Genomic DNA, 21,383 nt, shown 5'->3' with positions numbered 1-21,383 from the left:
GGCTTTTGCTTGAGCTGACCATATTTGCTCGAGGAAAATACGGTATAATACGTTTCGAAATATGAGAACATACGGGACATTGGCAATCATTGCCAAAAATAATGCCAAAAGTAAGCAAAGTTGCCAATTCTTGCTAAAGTCGCAGAAAAAGTCACCAACCACGAAAAATCATAGGTGGAGATAGACTTGAAAGTCCCGGGGAGGCACGATGTTGATGATGATGATTGTGTCAATTCATATCTACATTAGATCAGGTGACTCCCCTTTCATGCTGGGGGGGGGGGGGGAAAGGAATTTTCCCCCATGCCCCCTCCCGTATCCCCACACATGTGCAAAAAATGAAACGCTGCTGCAAATTGCAGTGAATTTTAAAAAATGACAAATACGTGAGATGAATATTCATAGGAAAAAATCACAACGTGATGAAGACAAAAACAATTTATAACACGCCGACATTTGTTTCAGCACTCATGGGTGCCCTACATCCTGCGACAGGGGGCCCCTCCTCTACAGTTATTTTATAGTGTGGAAAAAGAAATATTATAAGTATTTAGTCCCGGCCCCCCAGGCTCGAGCCTTGTCAGCCCTACCCTCTAGGGCATAGGCGTACGCAGAATTTTCTCAAGTTTTTTCCGGCAAAATAACACTATAATCTCGGGGCTTGAAGGGGGTAGAACCCTAAATCCTCCCTCCCCCCACTGCGTAAGCCAATGCTTGAGGGTCATGCCCCTCCCTCACAACTTATCCAAACAATTCCCAACAACAACAACAAAAAATTCGAAAAATTCTTTCATCTCGGATTTTGTGCCCTTCCAGAGCCGTCAGAAAATATTTTCTTTGCTTTTTTTCTGCCAATGGAACTTTTTTTTACCCATTCGAGTCGGATTCAACACCCCCCCCCCCCCCACCTCTTGAACGGCGCCCCGTGCGGCCGCAATGGGTCGCATGGCCAAAAACCGCCCCGTACTCTATCACAAAAGGGAAGTGTGCGTTTTGGTTCCTTCACCTAGAACTTTTTCCAGAATAGTCAAATTAAAGCAAAGGAAAATTTCAGCTTCTCATTCGTCCGGTCCCTGGAGCACCAGATCCTTCGAAAAAAAAATTGTTAATGAAAAATAACCTGGTTATATGTCGTTTTTACAGGATAAGTGCTGATAGCTCATAAAATTAAGTGCTGTTTCAAGTATTAAGGCATTATTAAGAATAGTAAAATAATTCTGGAAAAAAATATATACATATACTTCTAAAGCGGGAAGTATTGTCACACACACTTTGCACATTAAAAAATGGTGTGCGGCTTTCTTCTGAAAAAAAAATCAGGTTCATCTCGAGGTCCCCTTTATTGAAGCCCGGTCAGCCTTACAGCTCAGTGGGTCAGCCTCCTGCCAGGGTCACCATTAGGGGCGGCATATGATGCTTCGCACCCTGCCACCCGGGTGCGAAGCCGCCCTTGCTTGCAGCGTTGTTCCAGATTACTTAATCAAGTGGTCCGTGACACGTTTTCAGGTCAATGAAGTGGTCCGCATTCTTCTAAAGGATGAACACCCCTGAACTAAAGAAAAGAAAGTCAATTGGAAAAATGTTGATAAAGAGTGAAAAGACCCTTAACAAAACAGAGAAGGAACCTAATTTTCAGAAATCAGCTACTCTAGAGACAGGTGCCACTTCTTTGAAAGTGCAAGAAAGGAGGTGTGGTGAGATGAATCAAGCATTGAAGAGCATTTTTTCACACTAAAAAGTATTGCATTTACCTATTCGCTTATTTATCCACTCGCGCTCTCTTCAAAATTATTTCGATATGTGTAAAAATTTCCGAGAGGGATAACACTGTTATAATAAGTCTGTCATAAAAAAAAAATGCCGCCATTGTAATCACACCGCCCTGGCAGCCTCCTTGAAGGCCTGGTGCCAGCCCTTTATGGATCACTTACTATTAGCCTGACGGGTGTATGTTCGACCATATGTTCTATATTTTATGGGACATTCCTGTAATTTTTGGTCGTACCAATTTTTTTTTATGCAACTGTCCCGTCTTTTCAACATAGCTTGTTTTATTTTGTAATCTTAGATAAATATTTATATATAGTCATATATTTAATCATAATATTTGAAATATTTAATCATAAGTTATGAAAATCATTTTCGTTGACGATTTCAGCAAAGATTACACGTTATAATGTTAATGTTCAATGTTTTTCCCGTGAGATAAATTGCATTTATCATAAAAATTAGAAACTTTGCCTGGTTTTAATTTATAGACAAATTGCCACGTTTTCAAGACAAATAAAATTTAATTGGTCGAATGGTCGACGCGTTTCGGCTCTTCAATGGAGAGCCGTCATCAGGACATCGTGGTCAGAATTCACACGAATGGCACCCCTTCATGACTCATTCGTGTGAATGCTGACCACGGTTTCAGTGGCGAATTAAAGTTGGCCAAAACTACGGGCGCAAAAGACAATACTGCCCCCCCCTAAATTAGATAAAGTATGAAGTTTTGTGTTTTTCGGAGCCCTTTTTTTTTAGAAGACGTGGCCACAGGAGCTCCAACTGCTACGGTACCCACTACCCGGGCCTGGCAATCGCAGAACTCGCATTTGTATTATCACTAACTAAGTAAGAATCGCCAAAATCCCACAAGGGCACATTGCTGACACTAAAACGACACTATAAACCAGAAATCACTTACTAAAACATTAAAATAAGCAACTAAAATATAAAATAAGTCACGTGAATAGCACGTGTATGATACCCTCAGTAAAAAATTTATCAGAGCAGAGTGACGTTACGCAGCAACATCATATCGCCTTGGATGGCTGTACGAAATTTGGTCGGATCAGCGGTTGAATAACACTGCCTTAGAATAATGATTGATGACCAGTTGAATAGCTTGATGAATTTAAGAGAAAAAAAAAGTAGAAAAGATGCATCCGTTCCAAAATTAATGTTCGAACCCAATATTTTCAACGAATCAATTATTTCAGATCGTTTCATTATATCACCTGACCGCGTAAGTCAGGCGCCTCGTGAAACTCATTTACGAGGATGTATAATAGAAAGCGATTGTGCTGCAGTTACAGGATCCCAATTACAGTACCACAGTCTATATACGGTTACCAATCTTTGATGTTAATCGGGCATAGGGAAATGTTATTTCCGACCAGAAGAGGGTCGGAGAGTTGGCCAGAGAGCCAATCGCATCACGAGTCCACAGATCATTCATCATAACTTCGCTCAAGTATCACCTTAGGAAAAAGCATATTTTCTAAAGAGCGATTCTTCCCCTCCCGTATTAGTTTAATTTTATAATTTAATTGTTAATTATAACTATTTTTATATTTGTAATCCTTCTCAGAGATATTTTCAAGAATCGTCTTCGGAAAATAGCCTTAACGCCTAACATCTTCCCTTCCCTCAAACCACCCGAATTCTAATATAAATGATTCCTAGAAAATTAACTAGTAATAAGAATGAAATGAAGATTTGCTCCCTTTATATAAAAATATCACTGCCACTAATGAGTTTCCAACAATGTGGAAACAAGAATCACTTATATCTTCCAATAGTTGCGTGCGCTGGACATTGTTGTACGACGATGATGATGATACTTTGTTACAAAGTATCATTGTTACACGATAACAATGTTAGCAAGTTAAATTTTATATGATGTCGTCGATGTTTTGATGTTCGATCTGTGTAGGCTTTTCTAGCTTTCAGAGGAAACACCACCGTGTTTTCTCCACAAGGGTAGGGCTGATAAGACTGCCCGGTGGGTCCGGAACGACTCCTCAGTTTTACTTTTCTTCATGATATAAATTCATTATATTGGGGCATGTGAAATATCTGCCTAGGGGTTCCCGACATAGATCCCAGCCTGGGGGGGGGACTGCTGTAGGATTTTGGGGGAGGGCATGGGAAACACGTTTGAACTTTGTTTTTGTTCCATTCAACCAGACAGAAAATAATTCTTCTGAATAGCAACTTTGTGTTTGAGGAAATCTTAATAGTCAACGAGAACGCAGCAACCTGTACGCTTTTGCAGATATTGATTACGGCGACGGCGGAAACAAACAACGTCTTTCCCAAGTTTACCTTAGCATAATATCTGGGGCAGGGGCGTAGCCAGAAATTTCGTTCGGGGGGGGGACCACTTTCATTTTGGGGGGGACGAAAGTGACAGAGCGATGGATTTGGCCATCTTTTTTCCTTTTTTCGGTCATTTTCTCACATTTTGGGGGGGGGGGGACCAGACCCCCAAGTCCCCCCCCCCCCTCGCTACGCCCTTGATCTGGGGAGTCTCTTGATTTAATCAACCTCTCAGTTACTAAGAAGCAGTGTTATCCGAAAAAATAACTCTGAAGAGTAATTTCACTCCAATATCCAACATTTTAAGGGGAAGTTTTGAAACTGAAGTTATATATATATATATATATGCATACATATATATATATATATTTTTTTTTTTTTATGAAAAACAAAGATAAATAACTCTATGAAAAAAAATATATACATATATACCTAAAATTTGAAGGAGTATATTGTCACACTTCAATGAAATTTGGTGAAGTAAAATTTAATTTTGATGCGGAACTGTTGAATATTGCTCAAACACCAATCAGAAGTCATCAACGAAAAAGGCATTCATTCAAACCGAGCACAACTCCGGTTTATATCGCCATGGGCAATTTACTACCGATTGAGATGTGCCGGAAGTGTGTGTGCCTAGGTTAGTCTGACCACGGAAAAATGGTCTCTATCCTTGTATGGCCTTCATGAATAAAATAGAGAGTTCATTTCTCTATGAGAAGAAAAATGGGGGAAAACAGAAAATAAACATCCTCCGGGTTGCTGCTGGCCTTCATTTTTCTCCTATTTCTCTCTACTGAAGAATGAACTCTCTCTTTTTCGTGATGAAGGTCATACAAGGTCAGAGGCCATCTTTCCATGGTCACACTACACTGCGAGTGCGTATTTATAGTGTCGTGTTTTGAATTTTCAGTGCTAGCATCTGTGAGTGAAATGTAATGATTGAATATTTGTACCGTTGTGTGTAGGCCTGTTGGTCTCGGTGACGAGACTTTTAACGAGATACCGGCTCCTCGCATTTGCGTCTCGAAGCTGAGAACCACAGAAAACCAACTTGAGCCGACCACCCCTGTGGCACCGGTAGGGTTCGAACTCGGGACCTCGCCATGAGAGTCTGTCACTATGACCACTCCATCACCACAGCGGCTAACGAAAGAGGCAAATCGTCAGACCTCGTTAAGGGGGGGGGGGTCACTCTTGAGAAAGCAAAATAAAGACTCCCGTAAGTGGAGTGCCCCGATAAACGGAGTAAGCCATGTTATTTCCCACTCCGCCTATTAATCAATTCATGCGCGAAAACAAACTGATCAGTAGGTCGGAATTACACTCTAAAAGTTCGATTTAAAAGATCTTATCAGGGCCGCAGTGTGCCTTCTCACCCCCCACCCAGTCCCCATGGAAAGGGCTATGCTAAAAAAATAGGGGTTTCCACCACCTCATTTTTTCAATGATTCGTTTCGGATGCGTCTCTCTTGTATAGATTTCAAACAAAAAACAAAATTTCCAAGAAATAAACAAAATGAGCGCAATTTTTTTTTTTTTTTTTTTTGGGGGGGGGGGGAGGGTCCCCCAATTTGGCTCGGGGCCCAGCCTAGTTACGGGCCTGGATCTTGCGCAAAACTTGAAAGAAACAGCCAATAGGCTCATTAGTTATTTTTTTCAAGTTCTGTAAATGATCTTCTATCAAACTTCTATCGTGTAATTCCGGCATAAACGTTTCATTTCATAGACTTTGTTTCAACCCACCGTAATTTGCGTAAGTGCTTCATTCCCCCCCCCCCCACTCCCCCCGCTCCCTGCCATTTTTCAGTAATTCCAGCAATAGCTGACAACTTTGTTCACTTTTGGAGATATATTTTCAATGTCCTGTATTTTTCTCAACTTCGTATTTTTCTTGAGAAAATATGGTCAGCCAATCCACTCCACAAAAAAACACCATGCAGCATGACGTCATGGCAGTAACTGAAAAGAATTTTTACTTTCAATTGAAAAAATTTATTTTCTACAAATTTTGAAATAATTTCTAATTTCAAATTATCATTTCAGTCCACAAATTAATAATCAAGTATAAATTAAAGCAAAAGCTCATCAACCGCATCAACTACAACAACTACTATTGAAGTATATGTGTGGAAGCGTTATGCAAGCTTTTTATTTTTAACGCTTGTGAGACGAAGTTTTGAAATATATATATTTTTTGTTAATTTGACGTAGTTTTCTCAGGGTATTTCTCTCGTTCGAGACTTGTGTCAATTTTTTATTAATTATTTTCTCTACGATCTTAGCAGTTAGTGTTCGATTATCATTTTTTTCAATCGTTATCGTATAGATAAGTACAAATTGAAATTTTTTTTTCAATAGGCTTAATACGTTTTCCTCATGATCGGACGTCCCTGGTTGGAGAAGCTCGTCATCGTGACGACGACGTCTTCGTAATGAACTTTTCTTCGTCGCCGATTCAAGAACCACAACGTTGTTTAGATTCGTCAAGATGAGTGGACGTCCCCGAACGACATCCCTGGCGGAGAGCGGCAGTAGCAAGCAATCTTCCCAACAGCAGCCAAGTTTCTCTGGGATCAAAACATCCAGTAAGATGTGTGACTCAATCATTTCAATTAAGTTCGTAGCGTACATCGCACATGCTCAACCCATGTCCCGTTGACCAAATGTGGCCCTCGGAGTAAATGTGGTTTGGCCCGTGACCTCAAACCTAATTTTGTAAAAATGAACCAAGCAATACACTATTTGAGCACTATTGAAGTGATCCATGGTTGCACATCAATAAGTGGTCTGTGGCACAGTTACAGATCATGTATGTGTCCCGTGGCACAAATCTAGATCACTGAAGGTGGTCCATATCACAAGTAACCAGTGGTGCAGCTCTATATCGCTTAATTGTTCTGTGACGCATGTTCAGATCACTTAAGTGTCCCGCAGCACTGTTTAGATCACTCAAGCAGACTGTGGCACATTTCCATATTTCTGATCTGACCCATAGTACATTTCCATGTCATGTAGGTGGCCCACGACACATTCGCAGAATTCTCAGATAACTTCAGAGTATAAGGTATATTTACAGATCACTTGAAAGTTATGCAGCGCAGTTAAACAACCTATGGCATATTCTTAGATCACTTAAGTGACCAGCGGCACAATTCCGGAGCACTTACGCAGTCCGCTGCAGCTTTAAGAGATCACTTGAATGACCTGTGACACATTCCAAAAGGTTGAGCCTTGTTGTAAACGATCAACCAAGCACTCAATCAAACAGATAAATGGGTGGGTGATTCATTTATAAATGTGTAATATATGCTTGTGTACCCATGTCCACAATTACTAACCAGCCATTGAAGGAATCGTTGGATTCTCTTTCTGCATAAAGTGGAAAATTTATAAATTGCTCCAATCATGAATTTTTTAATGCTTAGCTGGGACTGCAAGTGCATGGTGAGGGAGGCTGGTGATAACTGGTATTATTATTATCAAGAATACTGTATTCGCGTGATTTGGGAGGTGGGCACTTTCACTTATGTAGGGCCTCTCCCACCAAAACATCACCCTGCCCAGAGGCCCTTCATGCTCTCTGATGACTGCAATTGAATAGTGCAGTGATATAATGACACTCTGCATACCAAGAAAAAATGTTGTAGTAGAGGAGTTATCGTTATATATAGAGGTAGCATTATCTTCAGCTGCAGCGGAATTTATGCTGGGGACAGCTATAGTATAATCCAGAGCTGGATTAATCGCAGGTCACCATGGTGATGAAAAAAGTTGGTATTGGGGCCTAAAATTTTCTTTTTGTAGTTACTAAATTGCAGGCTGAGAGCAGCACAATGTTCGGAATTTAAAGCAGCGTATCTGACAACATGAAAGGGTCACTATGACCCTGAAAAAGTCAAAAGACATATTATTTTGGACCTTTTCTTTCGTATACAAATTTTTTCTGCCTAGATTGTCACTTATATTTTTTTGAGATTTGTCCAGCCCTGGTATAATCTCTTATGGTGTTGTGTTAACTAATTTTTTCTTCGCCAAGAAAAACGTCCAAAAGCATGGAGAGAAGTCACCAAGAATGAAATCTGTAACATAACTCTGGGCAAAAAAAACTGTGGGTTTGGTCAAAAAAGTTCAATAAAAACAAGAAACAAAATTGCAGGATTATTCTAATGGCTAATGTGCAAAAAAGAGGTTCTTGTGAGCACATGTTGATAATTTTTAATTACATTAAACATAAAAGCCAGGATAAAAAAACAGTAAAAAGAAACGGCACAACCTAACCTGACGATGGAAAAGGGTACACTATGGCTACACATGCTAGAACAGAACAGAGAAATAGAGGGCCGTTTTCAAACAACGTGCAGAAAATAGTGATGGGTCTAGGTTAGTGCTCATCTAAAACCAAACTTTTGCTCTAGGGATCATGAAGTTGATCAGACTTTGGTCAACAATGGCCCTATTTATTTAAATCGCATTATCATGGGGGATTATAGCTTAAATTTTCACCCCGTGAAGTGACACTAAAACTCAATCTAATGTTATAATTTTTCAGGCAAAGATGGCAGTAAGATTATAACGGTCATGGCTACCCCAGGACAAGGACCAGATCGAGAGCAAGAAATTTCATACACTGATACAAAGGTTATAGGGAATGGATCCTTTGGTGTAGTGTACCAGTCTCGTCTTATTGGAACCAATGAGCTTGTTGCAATAAAAAAAGTTCTACAAGACAAACGATTCAAAGTAAGACATGTTTACTTTAATTCAATGTTTTTTCTTCTCTTCTTTAGGATAGTTTCCTTTTAATCTGAATGGGTTTCTTAAATCTAATTTTTCGATTGAATTCACCTTCCAGTAAACCATTTCCTTTATCTATGCAGACCATACACGATGGTATTTCTTCTTAAAACAACAAAATTTGTATCTGCAGATTATATACAAAAAATTGCAGTGATCAAGTTTTTAGTTTCCTATACAGTGTATAGTAGTGTTTCTCAATGTGTGTTGCGAGCTGGACATATTCATTTATGTGTTCATTTATGCTTTGAAGTGGTTTTTTAATAAGCGAAAATATCTGCTATCCCATGGCTCCCTTGCCTAGCTTATTGTTTATCTGTCGACGGATAAACAATAAGCTAGGCAAGGGAGCCATGGGTGACAAAGAGAACTGCTGGTGTATAGTTTTAGTTTCAGTATAGCGCTTAGTTTCATAGGCAATAGGTCTAAAACTTTTTCAGTCCTTTATGAGGCAATTTTTTTTCTACAGCACTCCAAGTCAAAACAGTTATCGATAAAAGTAATAGTTGCTAGATTTTTAAGTTTAAAAAAAATTCGAGTTTTCTGTACAATCTATGTATAAATGTAGGAAATATGTAGTTTTTAGAAACTGGTGCAATTTGGGAACTCCTGCCTATAGATGACAAAGTCTGAGCGTTGTAGACAGGGTCGTCTCAGTGAATTAGGGAGTCATGATAATGAGATTTAGCACCATGACTTCTGAGAGCAGCTTGATACAAACAAAAATCATTCAACTCTTATGTTAAGCACTGAACAGTGTACATTTTGAGATGCAGACAAAATAACACTTGCAAATTAATATAAGGTTAAGATGTGTCTTGTGTGTTCGTATTTAAATAAAGTAAATTCATTGATAATGAGGTGTAATTTTCTTTCCCCCTTGTTGCCTTTATATTTTGAGGATTTCTTTCCATTGCAGAATCGAGAGTTGCAGATTATGAGAAGGTTAGACCACTGCAATATTGTGAAACTCAAATATTTCTTTTTCTCTAGTGGAGAAAAGGTAGGTGCATATTTCATGCATGAATGTCTCTCTCACCTAGTTTGAATAATGTAATTGCCTCTTTTTGATAAAGTTATTTTTCTGATGTAAAAATATATATTTTTAGTATAGTTTTCATATACTAACCTCTTTCCTTTGCAATGCCTATTATTTTTAACGTCTTCCTTGCCATTATATCAGTGTTGATAGGGCCCCATCAGCATGATTAGAAAATTGGGATAACTTGTAATTAAGTCACTATTATGAAGTCATTTTTATTTAGTGCCATGAGATTGTTGGATTGAAGTCTGGCTATACCATTTTTTTTTTTATGTTTTCTACATTCATCTTCAAAGTATTGCTGCTAAAACTTCACATTTATTTTTTAGAAATTAAAACAACTTCAAATTAGTCCTGCTCTCCAAAGCAGAATATGCCAAAATCTGTGACGTATGTCACAGGACAATCAGTGCTACTACTGAGTAATCTGAAAGAATTTCCACAAAAAATGTAGAAAGCAATATTATGGTAATTTTTACTGCACAACATTTCCAGTAAAGGTTCGGATCATTGCAGACAACGAAAAACATTCTGCTTCGTGGGTCCTGCTACTCTACAAAATGAATCTAACTATACCTTTGAATTCAAAGATGAAATGTGAAGCAAACGAAGACATGATTATGCAGTGGAACCTGTCTAAGACGAACACTGTAAGAGAGAGAGAGACCTGTCTTAAACAGAATTAAAATATAGTTTGTTCAATGATTAGTGCTTTTATTTGCACCTTTATAAAATGGAATTCTGTCTAAAACGGAATGTTATTTCAATCTATTGATATTCCGTTTCGTACAGGTTTCACTGTGTTATTGTTAGAGATATGTGAATTTCGCAAAAAGTTTTGAGATTGGAAATTTTGCACTTATTTACAAGAAAAACTTCAAATCAGGAATTTTGCATTTGTTTGTTAAAATAATCACAGCTGTCAATTATGGCATGTTTTCAATATAAATTAATAGCTGCCATTGAAAAAGTTGAAGTACTAATATTTTTTTTTTTTGAAATCTATCACTACTTAACTTTTTTTTTTAGCTACTAACCCACTACTACTTAACTGTACATATAACTCGTAAACATTCCCTCTGGGGAATTTTTAACAAATTGGTAAATGCAGGAACATGGTGTTTGTGCGTATGTATGGCCCTGGCATATTTATGTTGCTGGAGTTATGCATGGTTCAGGTTATTCTGTTGATACTTGAAGTCGGCATGACATAACAAAAAGTTAGTTGGTTTACCTTTAGAGATAGCTTGTCTGTTAACCCTTTCCGGCGCGGTGTCCCCATAGCGAAACCACCTTTTCAAAATTCCATCAAAAAATAACTAATTTTCGCACAGTAATCATTTAAATCTTATTAAATAGCTTAAGATTTAGATTTTCTGTCAGAGATGGCAGCATCATACTGGTTTTGTTTTGCAAGTGGTAAAAAAATCCGCCATTTTCTCTAGTTTTATAGTACGTGTTTTAAAATTTATTTCCTAATAAAAAAAAAAATTTTTTTCAAAAATTGATGATGGTTTTTTATAGATTTTGCCCTATTTGTTGAAATCAAGCCATTCAATAAACTTAAGAATAGTTTAAAATCAAATTATGAAAGTTTTAAAAAGGTGGTTCCATACTGAGGACACCGCACACCTAGAGCAATGAGATACACCAAGTGACGTCAGTGTGAAACCACCTCTCTTGAGACGAAGCGGCCTTGTTTTTCTTCATTTTCTCCCCTCTGTCTTGTTTACTAGAAAATGGGTGACAGCAGCAATGGTGTTGAAACATCTCAGATGTGTATTTGTGGTGGAAATTTTGGGGGTTAGAATGGAAGACACAACATGTGTTATTTTTTTGTCCCACACATAACCATTCTTTCATTCTAGTGGTTTTAGAGCAGCTTTTTCTTTTGACGACTACTTTCTATGCTCTCCCTACTGCTTTAATTTTATTTTCTGGAATTTATTTCGCCTTGAGTCCGTCCGTCCCCCCTCTTCACAACCGATTATTGGGCATTTGTTACTTTTATTGGTGGTGAAATGCCTATAAAATTCCTAAGTACAGTTGAAGCAATATTATACTAATTTCAGAGCTTCTCTCTGATCTGGAGTCTAATGCATCTGATGATACACCAGATAAAGAAAATAAAACAAAGCTTACTGCATGGGTTATCACGAAAATTATGCTGATGTATACACTGCCCAATGCCTGGATCCTCCCGACAATTTCATATGGTTCAGGAGAAAAAAACCAAAATCCAGATTTCAAAGGAAGAAGTGGGACCATCTTAGTAAATTCTACGAATGTCGGATACATCGCCAATCTTGATGTTCTCATTGTTTTTTTCAGTGCCACTGATGGAAAATTTGGCATTTTGAAAAAATTTATATGCCACTCAAGAAAGAAAATTTACACTGCCATCTCATTGAAAAAGATTTACCACCTATCAATATGCTTATGTTGATCATTTTGGCCTACAAAATCGGTAGAAAGGGAATTTTTCAAACAAAATGTTGCTTTTTCTGCATTACACCCTAGGGAAGCTTTCAGTGTTCTAGGTGTGCGGTGTCCCCACTGTGCGACCACCTGTTGTTTGCTGGATTTTGATGAAAATAAAATAATAGTTGCAAAACATATTTATATGAGTCCTATGTATCAAGTATATGAAGTTAGTTCAGCCAAAAAAAATTTTTTTTATATAGTGCCCCTCAAAGGATTAACATGATCATTTCCCCCCCCCCCCCCATATCTTTAAAAAAATATGTTTTGGAAAAAGCTTCCAGAGAGTAATAAATTTAGGTAGGCTACAAAGATGTTGGTGGTGTTGTAGGTTTAAATAGCCAAAATGTCTGTATGGTAGCAGGTTTTATTTCTAGTTGGGTGTCATGTGTAGAGTCAATTTATTTGAACTATTATCTGCTGCTGTTGTTAGCATAATGTTGTGCCCTTCTTCAATTCACCATTCTCATTTGCCTAAATTTTTCTGTCTTTTTTCCAAAAATGCCCTTACTTTGTTGCTCAATTGATTTCAAGACATGCAGACTTCGCAAAACATGCATGAATAAATAGTTGGATTCTTTCAAATTTTCGCTTAGTTCTAGAATTTTCTTACAGAACTGAGAAGCAAAAGTCAACTGGACTGGTATTTTGTGACTTAGAACTTTGTTTTAAAAACTGAAACAAGATTACACCTAAGCCAGGCACATATTTTGCAAAACAATCGCATGTAACAAAGTGATCCAGTTTATGCAAGAGAATATTAATATTGTCTTCTAAAAGTACATAATAGGATGCAAAGCGCTAGTACCGAGCAAAATTATGACCAATTTCCACTTTTGAAACTGAAAATTATTGAGATTTCACAGAAAAGTAATAAAAATAAAATTTTTGCATTTATTGCATTTGTTTCATAAATACGAAATTTATATATCCCTAATTATTCTTTATTCTAACATAAAGAATAATTAGGGCTTACTAAAATAATTTTATTCTAACAAAGAATAATTAGGGAATAATTACAATCATATTTTGTAAATTATTCTTTATTCTAACATTACAAAATAAACTTATGTAAGAAACATTGTTTCAAACTGCAACTGATTTTTTCTTTCTTTCTTCATGCAGAAAGACGAAGTTTATTTGAATTTAGTTTTGGAATATATTCCTGAGACAGTCTATCGTGCAGCTCGCCAACACAACAAATCAAAGCAATCTATACCATTTTTTTATATTAAAGTAAGTTCTTTCAAATTCGTATTCACATGTTTAATACCACCCACATTGTTTTCAAAGCCTAGATTTTTTTTTAATGGAGGCCTATTTAAATGTTTTTATTGTACTAAAAAGGGTTTTTTTCCTCCCTTTGCAGCTTTATATGTATCAACTGTTTCGCAGCTTAGCCTACATTCATTCGTTAGGCATCTGCCATAGAGATATAAAGCCACAAAATCTTCTTCTGGATCCCGAGACTGGTGTTCTCAAGCTCTGTGATTTCGGAAGGTATAAAGATATTTTTTCCATTAATATTTTGACAAAGGCAGAACCACCCCCCCCCCCCCCCAAATAGTAATCTATATATCAAATATAATTACACTATTCTGGTAAGAACTGCATGAATGTTGACTGTCTTGTGAATATCTAATTTATTAGTGCTATTCTGTTTCAGTGCAAAACTCCTGGTGAGTGGTGAACCTAATGTCTCGTATATTTGTTCCCGCTATTATCGAGCACCTGAACTCATTTTTGGTGCAACAAATTATACTGTAATGATTGGTGAGTACATAGAAATATTCTTTTGCTGTATTCTGTTTTATTTCTCAAATAACCCAACTGAAGATTTAATGATAAATGAATTATAGTAAATATATTTTTTGTGCAATTTAGAAATGTGTGTGTATTTTACTTTGCTGCTAATTTCAGATGTGTGGTCAGCTGGATGTGTCCTAGCGGAATTGTTACTTGGACAACCATTGTTTCCGGGTGATAGTGGGGTGGACCAACTAGTTGAAATTATAAAGGTCCTTGGAACTCCAACCAAAGAGCAGCTAAGAGAAATGAATCGTTATTATACAGAATTCCGATTTCCACTCATCAAAGCTCACCCATGGCAAAAAGTAAGCTATCATTGTGATGTTTTTTTGTTTTTTTTTTTGTGTGTGTGTGTGAAAGTAAGACTTGAGAACTTTTGAGACATGAACTTGTTTTGCTATACACATGTGATTTTTAAATGATATGCTACAGCATTTGCATGTGTCATGCATTAGCATAGCTGCCAAGTCTCTCGAATTTCTACTCCATCTCCCGGAATCCTGAAAATTTAATTTTTAATTTATCTTCTGAATTTTGATTGTGATTGTAAAAAACACCCTATTTTTTAGGGCAAAGAAATTCCCAAAGAATTTATCCAAAAAAACAGCTTAATTCATTTTCAATCCCCGAAATGATGTCACAAGCATGATGTAAATTTATTAATTGCAAATATTTAAAAAATATTTCATTTTCGGGGAAAAGAAAGATTCGCCAAACAGTCAGTGTAAATTCAGCCTTTGGACATTCAAAATTGACAAGGTGACTTGTATATGTTTTGACACAGTTTCAAGACTGATGGTGGATTATTTTTATTGGTGTCATTTAATTAGAAAGTAGTAATGACAGGTAATTTAACTTATTGGTGCCAATTGGCAATGACATGCAAAATGTCAAGTTTTTGCAAAGGGGTAAAATCCTTACAGTTTTACTTTTGCTAATGGGAAAAGTCCCTGTTGTTTTCCAAAAATTCATTTTATATTTATTTTTTTTTACACAGAATTTTTTCTACACATTGTTTTGTACAAATTTTAACCCTTAACAAGGTTTTTAAAATTTCCGTGATCCAAATTATATTTACCGTATTGGAAATCACTTAACTTTCTGTAAATTGCCACTTATTTTCAAGAAAAATATTTTTTCGAACCTTGTGCAGTGTGATAAATGCTCCTCCCCTAGAAATTTAGAATGAGGAAGGTAGATACTCCATCTCTTTTCTATCATTTATTCCGTGTGCATATTTCTTTACAACTCCGGAAAGAGGGGAGAAACATTGTCTCTCTCTCTCTCTCTCTTCTGTTTTCATACTTTAAGCAAATGCTAACTCCGCTCATTGGCAGTTGATTGACAGAAAGAGTGGGGAGGAAAACATGTTATCGGATGAAGCTCTCTGTACAGAGCTAGCTCAGCTCGAGATTGTTGAAATGAGAGGGTTTTAAGAACATATTAAATAATTCATAATTTAAGAGATTTTGGGGTTCCCACTGTAAGGGTTGATGTGTAAAGTTGATATATTACGTCACCATATCCCCCGCACACAAACACATTGGCTGGCTTGCTACCAAATTCGAGGACACCAAATTTTTGAATTATGGGTCATTGCCATGTCTGTTCCCATCTAATGCAGGGGAATATCATATGCTTAATCTAATTGCAAATGCTTCTACAGTCAAATCCCACTTGCAAATACCGTTATTGGGGGGAAAAAATTTTGCTTTAAGGAACACTTTTCTAATCCCCCTGATAAGTTTACTTAGGAACAATGCAAAAACTTCTGGAATTCCTTTATAAGCAAATTTTTCTATGAGTGAGTGATTTCTCTGGTCTCTTGGAGTTTGTTATAATGGATTCGACTGTATATCATACTTTGCCTAAAACCATCAGACATTCTGAAAGAATCCCAAAATTAATACTATATCAGTAAACCTTTTCCATATACTTTTAATATGTAGCATATATTTCTACATATGCTGCTATGTGTGGAGGAGCCATTTTTGCTTTGTTATGAGGAAATTTGTCTAAACTTAATAAAAAAAAAATTTAAGCGCCAATGAAAATGAACAAATTTAAATTGAGCTGATTAGAATTTCACAGCTATCGTACTATAAGTGGTAAATTTTCGTGCTTGAATCGCATTTATTTCAGCTAGTCCTCAAAGTTTCCTGGTTGTCATAATCAGGAGAGTTGCCTCAAAACGTGAATTTTTGAAAATTTAATTTCAGACAAGTTTGTAACTTTTAAGTGAACAGCAGTGGGTGGACATACTGAGTAGTTCAGGGGTTAGCTGTCTTTAGACAACCTCTGGGAATAGCCACTGGTCATTACTCTACCTATACATGTTGGTGATGGTTTAATTAACGAAATTTTAATTTCTACATATTTTTTTTTGCGTATAGGTTTTTCGTGCTAGAACACCACCTGAAGCAATAGATCTGGTATCTAAGCTTCTGGAATATACTCCATCTGCACGATATACTCCACTCCAAGCATGTGCTCACTCATTTTTTAATGAGCTTAGGGAGCCGGGTACACTGTTTCCTCCTTGCCGAGAGCTGCCTAATCTTTTCAATTTTACTGAACAAGGTAAATGTTTTTCTTTCCCATTTCGAATGCATATTTTTCAACATTATTGGCCTGAGTTGACATAAGATACTATTGCGTAAAATAAAGTAAAAGTCTGTTATAACGAGTGGCTTATAAGGACAATTTCTATATAACGAGTGATTTGCAGATAATTGTTAAAGAGCTAATGTTACAAAAAACATCTGCTTATATAAGTTCGTTACAAGACCATTTTTCCCATGATTGTGAGCTGCCATTATAATGGACTTTACTTTTACTTCTAAATGTGATTAGACTACCTATAATAGACCGCCTAAAGCAATAGAAGCTTGTGGCAATAAAACCTTTTTTTTAATTTTTAATGAAAATATGACCAGATTCATGGGCCATTTGCATACCTGCCAACTGTTATGATTTTCTCGCATTTAGTACAATTTTTGCCAATTAATACGATTATATGGTTTTGCTTCTAAAAATGTGATTTTTTACTGAATCGTTATTGTTTTCCTGCCTATGTCACAAACTGGTCAACATTAGAAATCATTAATGGTCTGTTGGTAGACACTTCGCAAAACCAGTAGCCGAAAATTTCCACACTCCCCATGGTAAGAAAGAGTAGAACCCTGCTAAGAGAATTTTTGTGGTAGTTTTATTGGTACGGTTTATGTGTTGAAACGATGTATCCAGCTGCCTCTGACTGTATTATGGAGCATACAGTACTGAGTGGTGCATCAATCCTTTAGCATTCATTTGGTGAATCAATATTTTTCCAAAATTTGCATGCTATCCTAGCCCGTTATGTTTTCATGTATTATATAGCATTTTATTTTTTTAATTCAGACCAAATTTTCTAAATGAACACGTGCCAAAAATTTAGTTCATAATTCATGTTTTTGATAGATTTACAATAATAGACCTTGATTCCAATATTTGAGTATCGTCAAAATTTTACCATGTTGAAATATAAATTTTTTTATTGTTATGTTATTCAGGATTGGGAATTTTCAATATCTTCTGAAATTTTCGACAAAAAATAAATAAATAAATTATTCTTTTAATATCAATCATTCGACTGACTAAAATGTCAAATTTTGAGAGTTGGAATCAATTGATCTAAATGTATGTGTGTATATATGAATTGGTATCAACATCATTGTGCAATAATGCATCAGTAATAATGGCCATGCCCCTCCAGACTTCCAAGTCTATCTCCACCTATGGTTGATTTTTAACTTTTTATTATCCATCTAATGAATTATCTTTTTGATGCTTTCGGGGGGGGGGGGGCTGTGAGTCCCATAGGCGAAATTCATTTTAGATAAAACGTAACAGAAGTTTATTTTCATAAAAGAAACCATATCTTTTTCCCCATGAAGCAATCACTTTCTGATTATCATTATATAATTTTCTAATAAATTTCCTGTGTAGGGTACCTCCCCACACACCATTTTCCCGTAACTTTGAAAATGGGCCATGTTGCGCTTTTTATGAATAGAGTAGGATTTTTTTTATTCTGAGGTTGGCAGGTCTGCATTTGGTTTCTTAGTAATTTTTCCCCCTCTGTATTCCACATTTCTCACTAAAAAAGTATTGTATTGTAAAATACGTATGGAAAATTTTAAAACTGATACACACTTATTTCGGAAGTTCAAATTCTATTCCATAATCGTCCTCAAGCATTTCATGCTAGTCATAAGATTATTCAATTTGAACTTTGCTATAACTAATCCATCATTACAAGAAGAAAAGTTTTTGGTCTTGGGCGAATGTCCTATAATGTCATTTTAAACTGATATCAGAAATTTTGCCAATTTCTTATGAGATGTTTTTTGTACTTTTCATATTATTTCCATTTCTTTCATTAAATTATCAATCCTTAAAATAATCCAAGTTTTTACCAACCAGCAAAACCTTGATGCATTGATACTCAATATAATGAGTAATATAATAAATCCCCTTACAACAATATTTTTTCAAATCTTGTTTGGAATTGCTTATAGTCTAATGTTTAATCCGTCTCAATACAAAAAGATCCTTTACCATCATAAATCTCTATAAAAATATTTTCAACGACATATGAAAAATATCATTTTAACGGTTTCAGTATCTCACTCTAAATTGTCTTGAATAGAATTTTAACTTTGCCACTTGTTTTCATTCTTCCGAGGATGTCTTAAAGCATTGATATTTTGCATCACACGATCACTGAAAATATTCAAGTTGTTGGTATTGTTCTTTCTGTGCAAAGTGGTAAACCCCTTCTACAGGAGCGATGCATCTAACTTAATTTTATTGATTAACTAATGGGTTGTAATTTTCTATGCCCATGAGAGGTTGCTGCAATATCCCAAGGCACACAATTTTAGAATAAAATACCCTATAAGGAATTTTATTGAGAGTAAACTGTGTGTATGTGAAAACTGTTGACTTTAACCAAAATAGAATGTTTTGAGGAAGAGAACAAGAACCCACCAATTAAATTTAAAAATTAAATTATCAAATTCACCAAATTTATTGGTAAAAATTAAATTTTTCAAATCATAATTGACATTTTTGGTGAATGTGACTATGCATCATTTTTTAAGATTTTGTTTGTTTGACCCATCAGTATTTTCATGGAAGATCACTGTTATGTGTGTGTGTTGATTTATACCAGTGGTTCTGTAAAAATACTTTCCAGAGATGCAGGAAAGTATTCTTGTGGGTGCAAAATGGACGGGGGGGGGGGGGAATTGAAACATGCTTTTTGATTAATGTAATTAATTAGAAAGAAATAAATCTTGAACAAACGTACTCATTATTAAAGGGAGGTGCATGAAGGTAAATATTGAACTGCACGCGCGCGCACACACACTGAGGGTGCGGGATGGAAAAAAAAGGGGGTTATGAATCGTTGATTCAAAGTTTTAAACAGTTTTCTTTTGAATATTGTTATAAATGTTTTGATGAATTAATTTTTTTTTTCTGTTCATTGCTTACTAGAGCTCAAGATTCAGCCTTCGTTGAACTCCATCCTGATTCCGCCACACATAAGTGGTGCCAGTGCATCTGGTGGAACTGGCACAATGTCGTCTATGCCTTTAGATACATCAGGACTCGCTAATTCTGTGACTTTAACTGGTGCTGCTAGCAGCATTGGTGCTTCTGTTCATGCAGGGAATTCATCTGCCAATGCATGACAAATGTTTTGAAATCTCATTTTCTTGAAGCATATGAAAATGCTTTGGTTGTTAATACCTATTTTAATGTGTTTCCAAATATGGCATATGTTTGCGAATCAGAAATTTCTACTGCTGCTGAAAGAAAAAATATATAGAAAATTTCCTGTCTTTTCTGTTAAAATATAACTTTTTTTTTTACATCATGTCGATGCGTAAAGGTAAAAAATTTGTAAATAGTATTTGATAAACACACTTATGTAGATCTACTATGCGTTTTTCCTCTGTATTTTATAGAAATTACCTCTATTAATGATGTATGAAATTGAGGTTCCTACCCAGCAGGTATTAGCCTTCCATTATAGACTTCAGATGTGTTCAAGACCATGCTTGATAACTTGAGTCATTTGCAAATAATGATTATGACCATGTTAAATACTGGCGTGTGCTCATAAAATAAGTGCATTCAGTACAGCAGATCCTGGATGAAATCAATGTATGTGTGTGTGCGTGTGTATATATATATAAGTATTTCATCTGTTAAATATTTTTGGATAAGTTTGTTTTCACAAAATTATGAAAAAAGAATTCAAATTTCAACATTTTTTATTTTACATATATTTTAAAGTTGATGATTGTTGAGTTTTCACTTGATCATTTCATAATTATTTTAGTGAAAATATACAACTGTTATGTCTTTTTTTAATCTATATTTTGACATTTTAATTTTTAAATTCACTTTCATTTTTTTTTTTTCACCTGGTTGACAGAACTGCTGGGAAGGTCATGTCCCGAAATGTATCGAATATTTCTTTACATTCTGCATTAAAATGTGTAATTTTTAAATCCAGCAGCATGTTATTATTGACTAAATGTGAATTGCTTCTTCTGAGCTCATCGACTGAAACAATGATTTTTTCCCGAGTTATTTTCGGGGCTTTGAATACTTAATTCATCAGCCTTTAATGTCAGTTTCATAACTGCTAAAATTATATGTTTATGAAATGAATTAACATATTCCATTTCACTATGATCATTGAGGTACAAGTGAAAATTATTTTTTTTTTTTACAATTCTATCCAAATGAGATTGCTTGTAGCTGTTTTTCTAAGCTATGAATACTGTTTTGAAAAAGGAAAAAAGTGATATGCTTGCAAAAGAAAATGAAAGAAAAAAATTGATAGTTTCCATTATTGATTGGAGTATTTAATAGTTCTTGAATGTTATCTAAAGGTAGTATTTATTATTAGAGCAAACCCCTAAAATGCAAGTTATCCAAAATGTTTATTTTGTATGTGTTTTTGCTTATAGTGAACCTGATTTGTATGTTCAGATGTAACAGTAATAGACTGAATTGAGCTTTGAATTTTGATCCTATTATTGTGATCATAAAAACATTCACTTTTCTACTGGCAATGCTGTCAAAGTATTGGTTATATATATAATCCACA

General features: G+C 35.7%; 1 protein-coding gene across 2 annotated transcripts; it reads left to right on the top strand.

The window, feature by feature from the left end:
- The first annotated feature begins 6,173 nt into the window (after positions 1-6,173).
- LOC149076195 (glycogen synthase kinase-3 beta-like) lies at positions 6,174-21,087 on the top strand. Of its 2 annotated transcripts, none has more exons than XM_089243750.1 (10): positions 6,174-6,252; positions 6,448-6,674; positions 8,639-8,829; positions 9,803-9,886; positions 13,532-13,642; positions 13,776-13,906; positions 14,073-14,179; positions 14,327-14,520; positions 16,609-16,795; positions 19,757-21,087. In XM_089243750.1, exons 2-10 carry the CDS (start codon positions 6,578-6,580, stop codon positions 19,951-19,953), a joined length of 1,299 nt encoding a protein of 432 aa, XP_089099876.1. In that variant the 5' UTR covers positions 6,174-6,252; positions 6,448-6,577; the 3' UTR covers positions 19,954-21,087. The 2 variants fall into 2 exon arrangements, with proteins under 2 accessions (XP_089099876.1, XP_089099875.1); XM_089243749.1 differs by having other exon boundaries at positions 6,206-6,310.
- The last annotated feature ends 296 nt before the right edge of the window (positions 21,088-21,383 follow it).

Source organism: Pholcus phalangioides, unplaced genomic scaffold (assembly GCF_987345545.1).
Source record: "Pholcus phalangioides strain wild (caught in Gottingen) unplaced genomic scaffold, Ppha-v1.0 ptg000015l_1, whole genome shotgun sequence".
NCBI classification, from domain to species: Eukaryota; Metazoa; Arthropoda; class Arachnida; order Araneae; family Pholcidae; genus Pholcus; species Pholcus phalangioides.
This window is presented reverse-complemented; position numbering and strand designations above follow the sequence as displayed.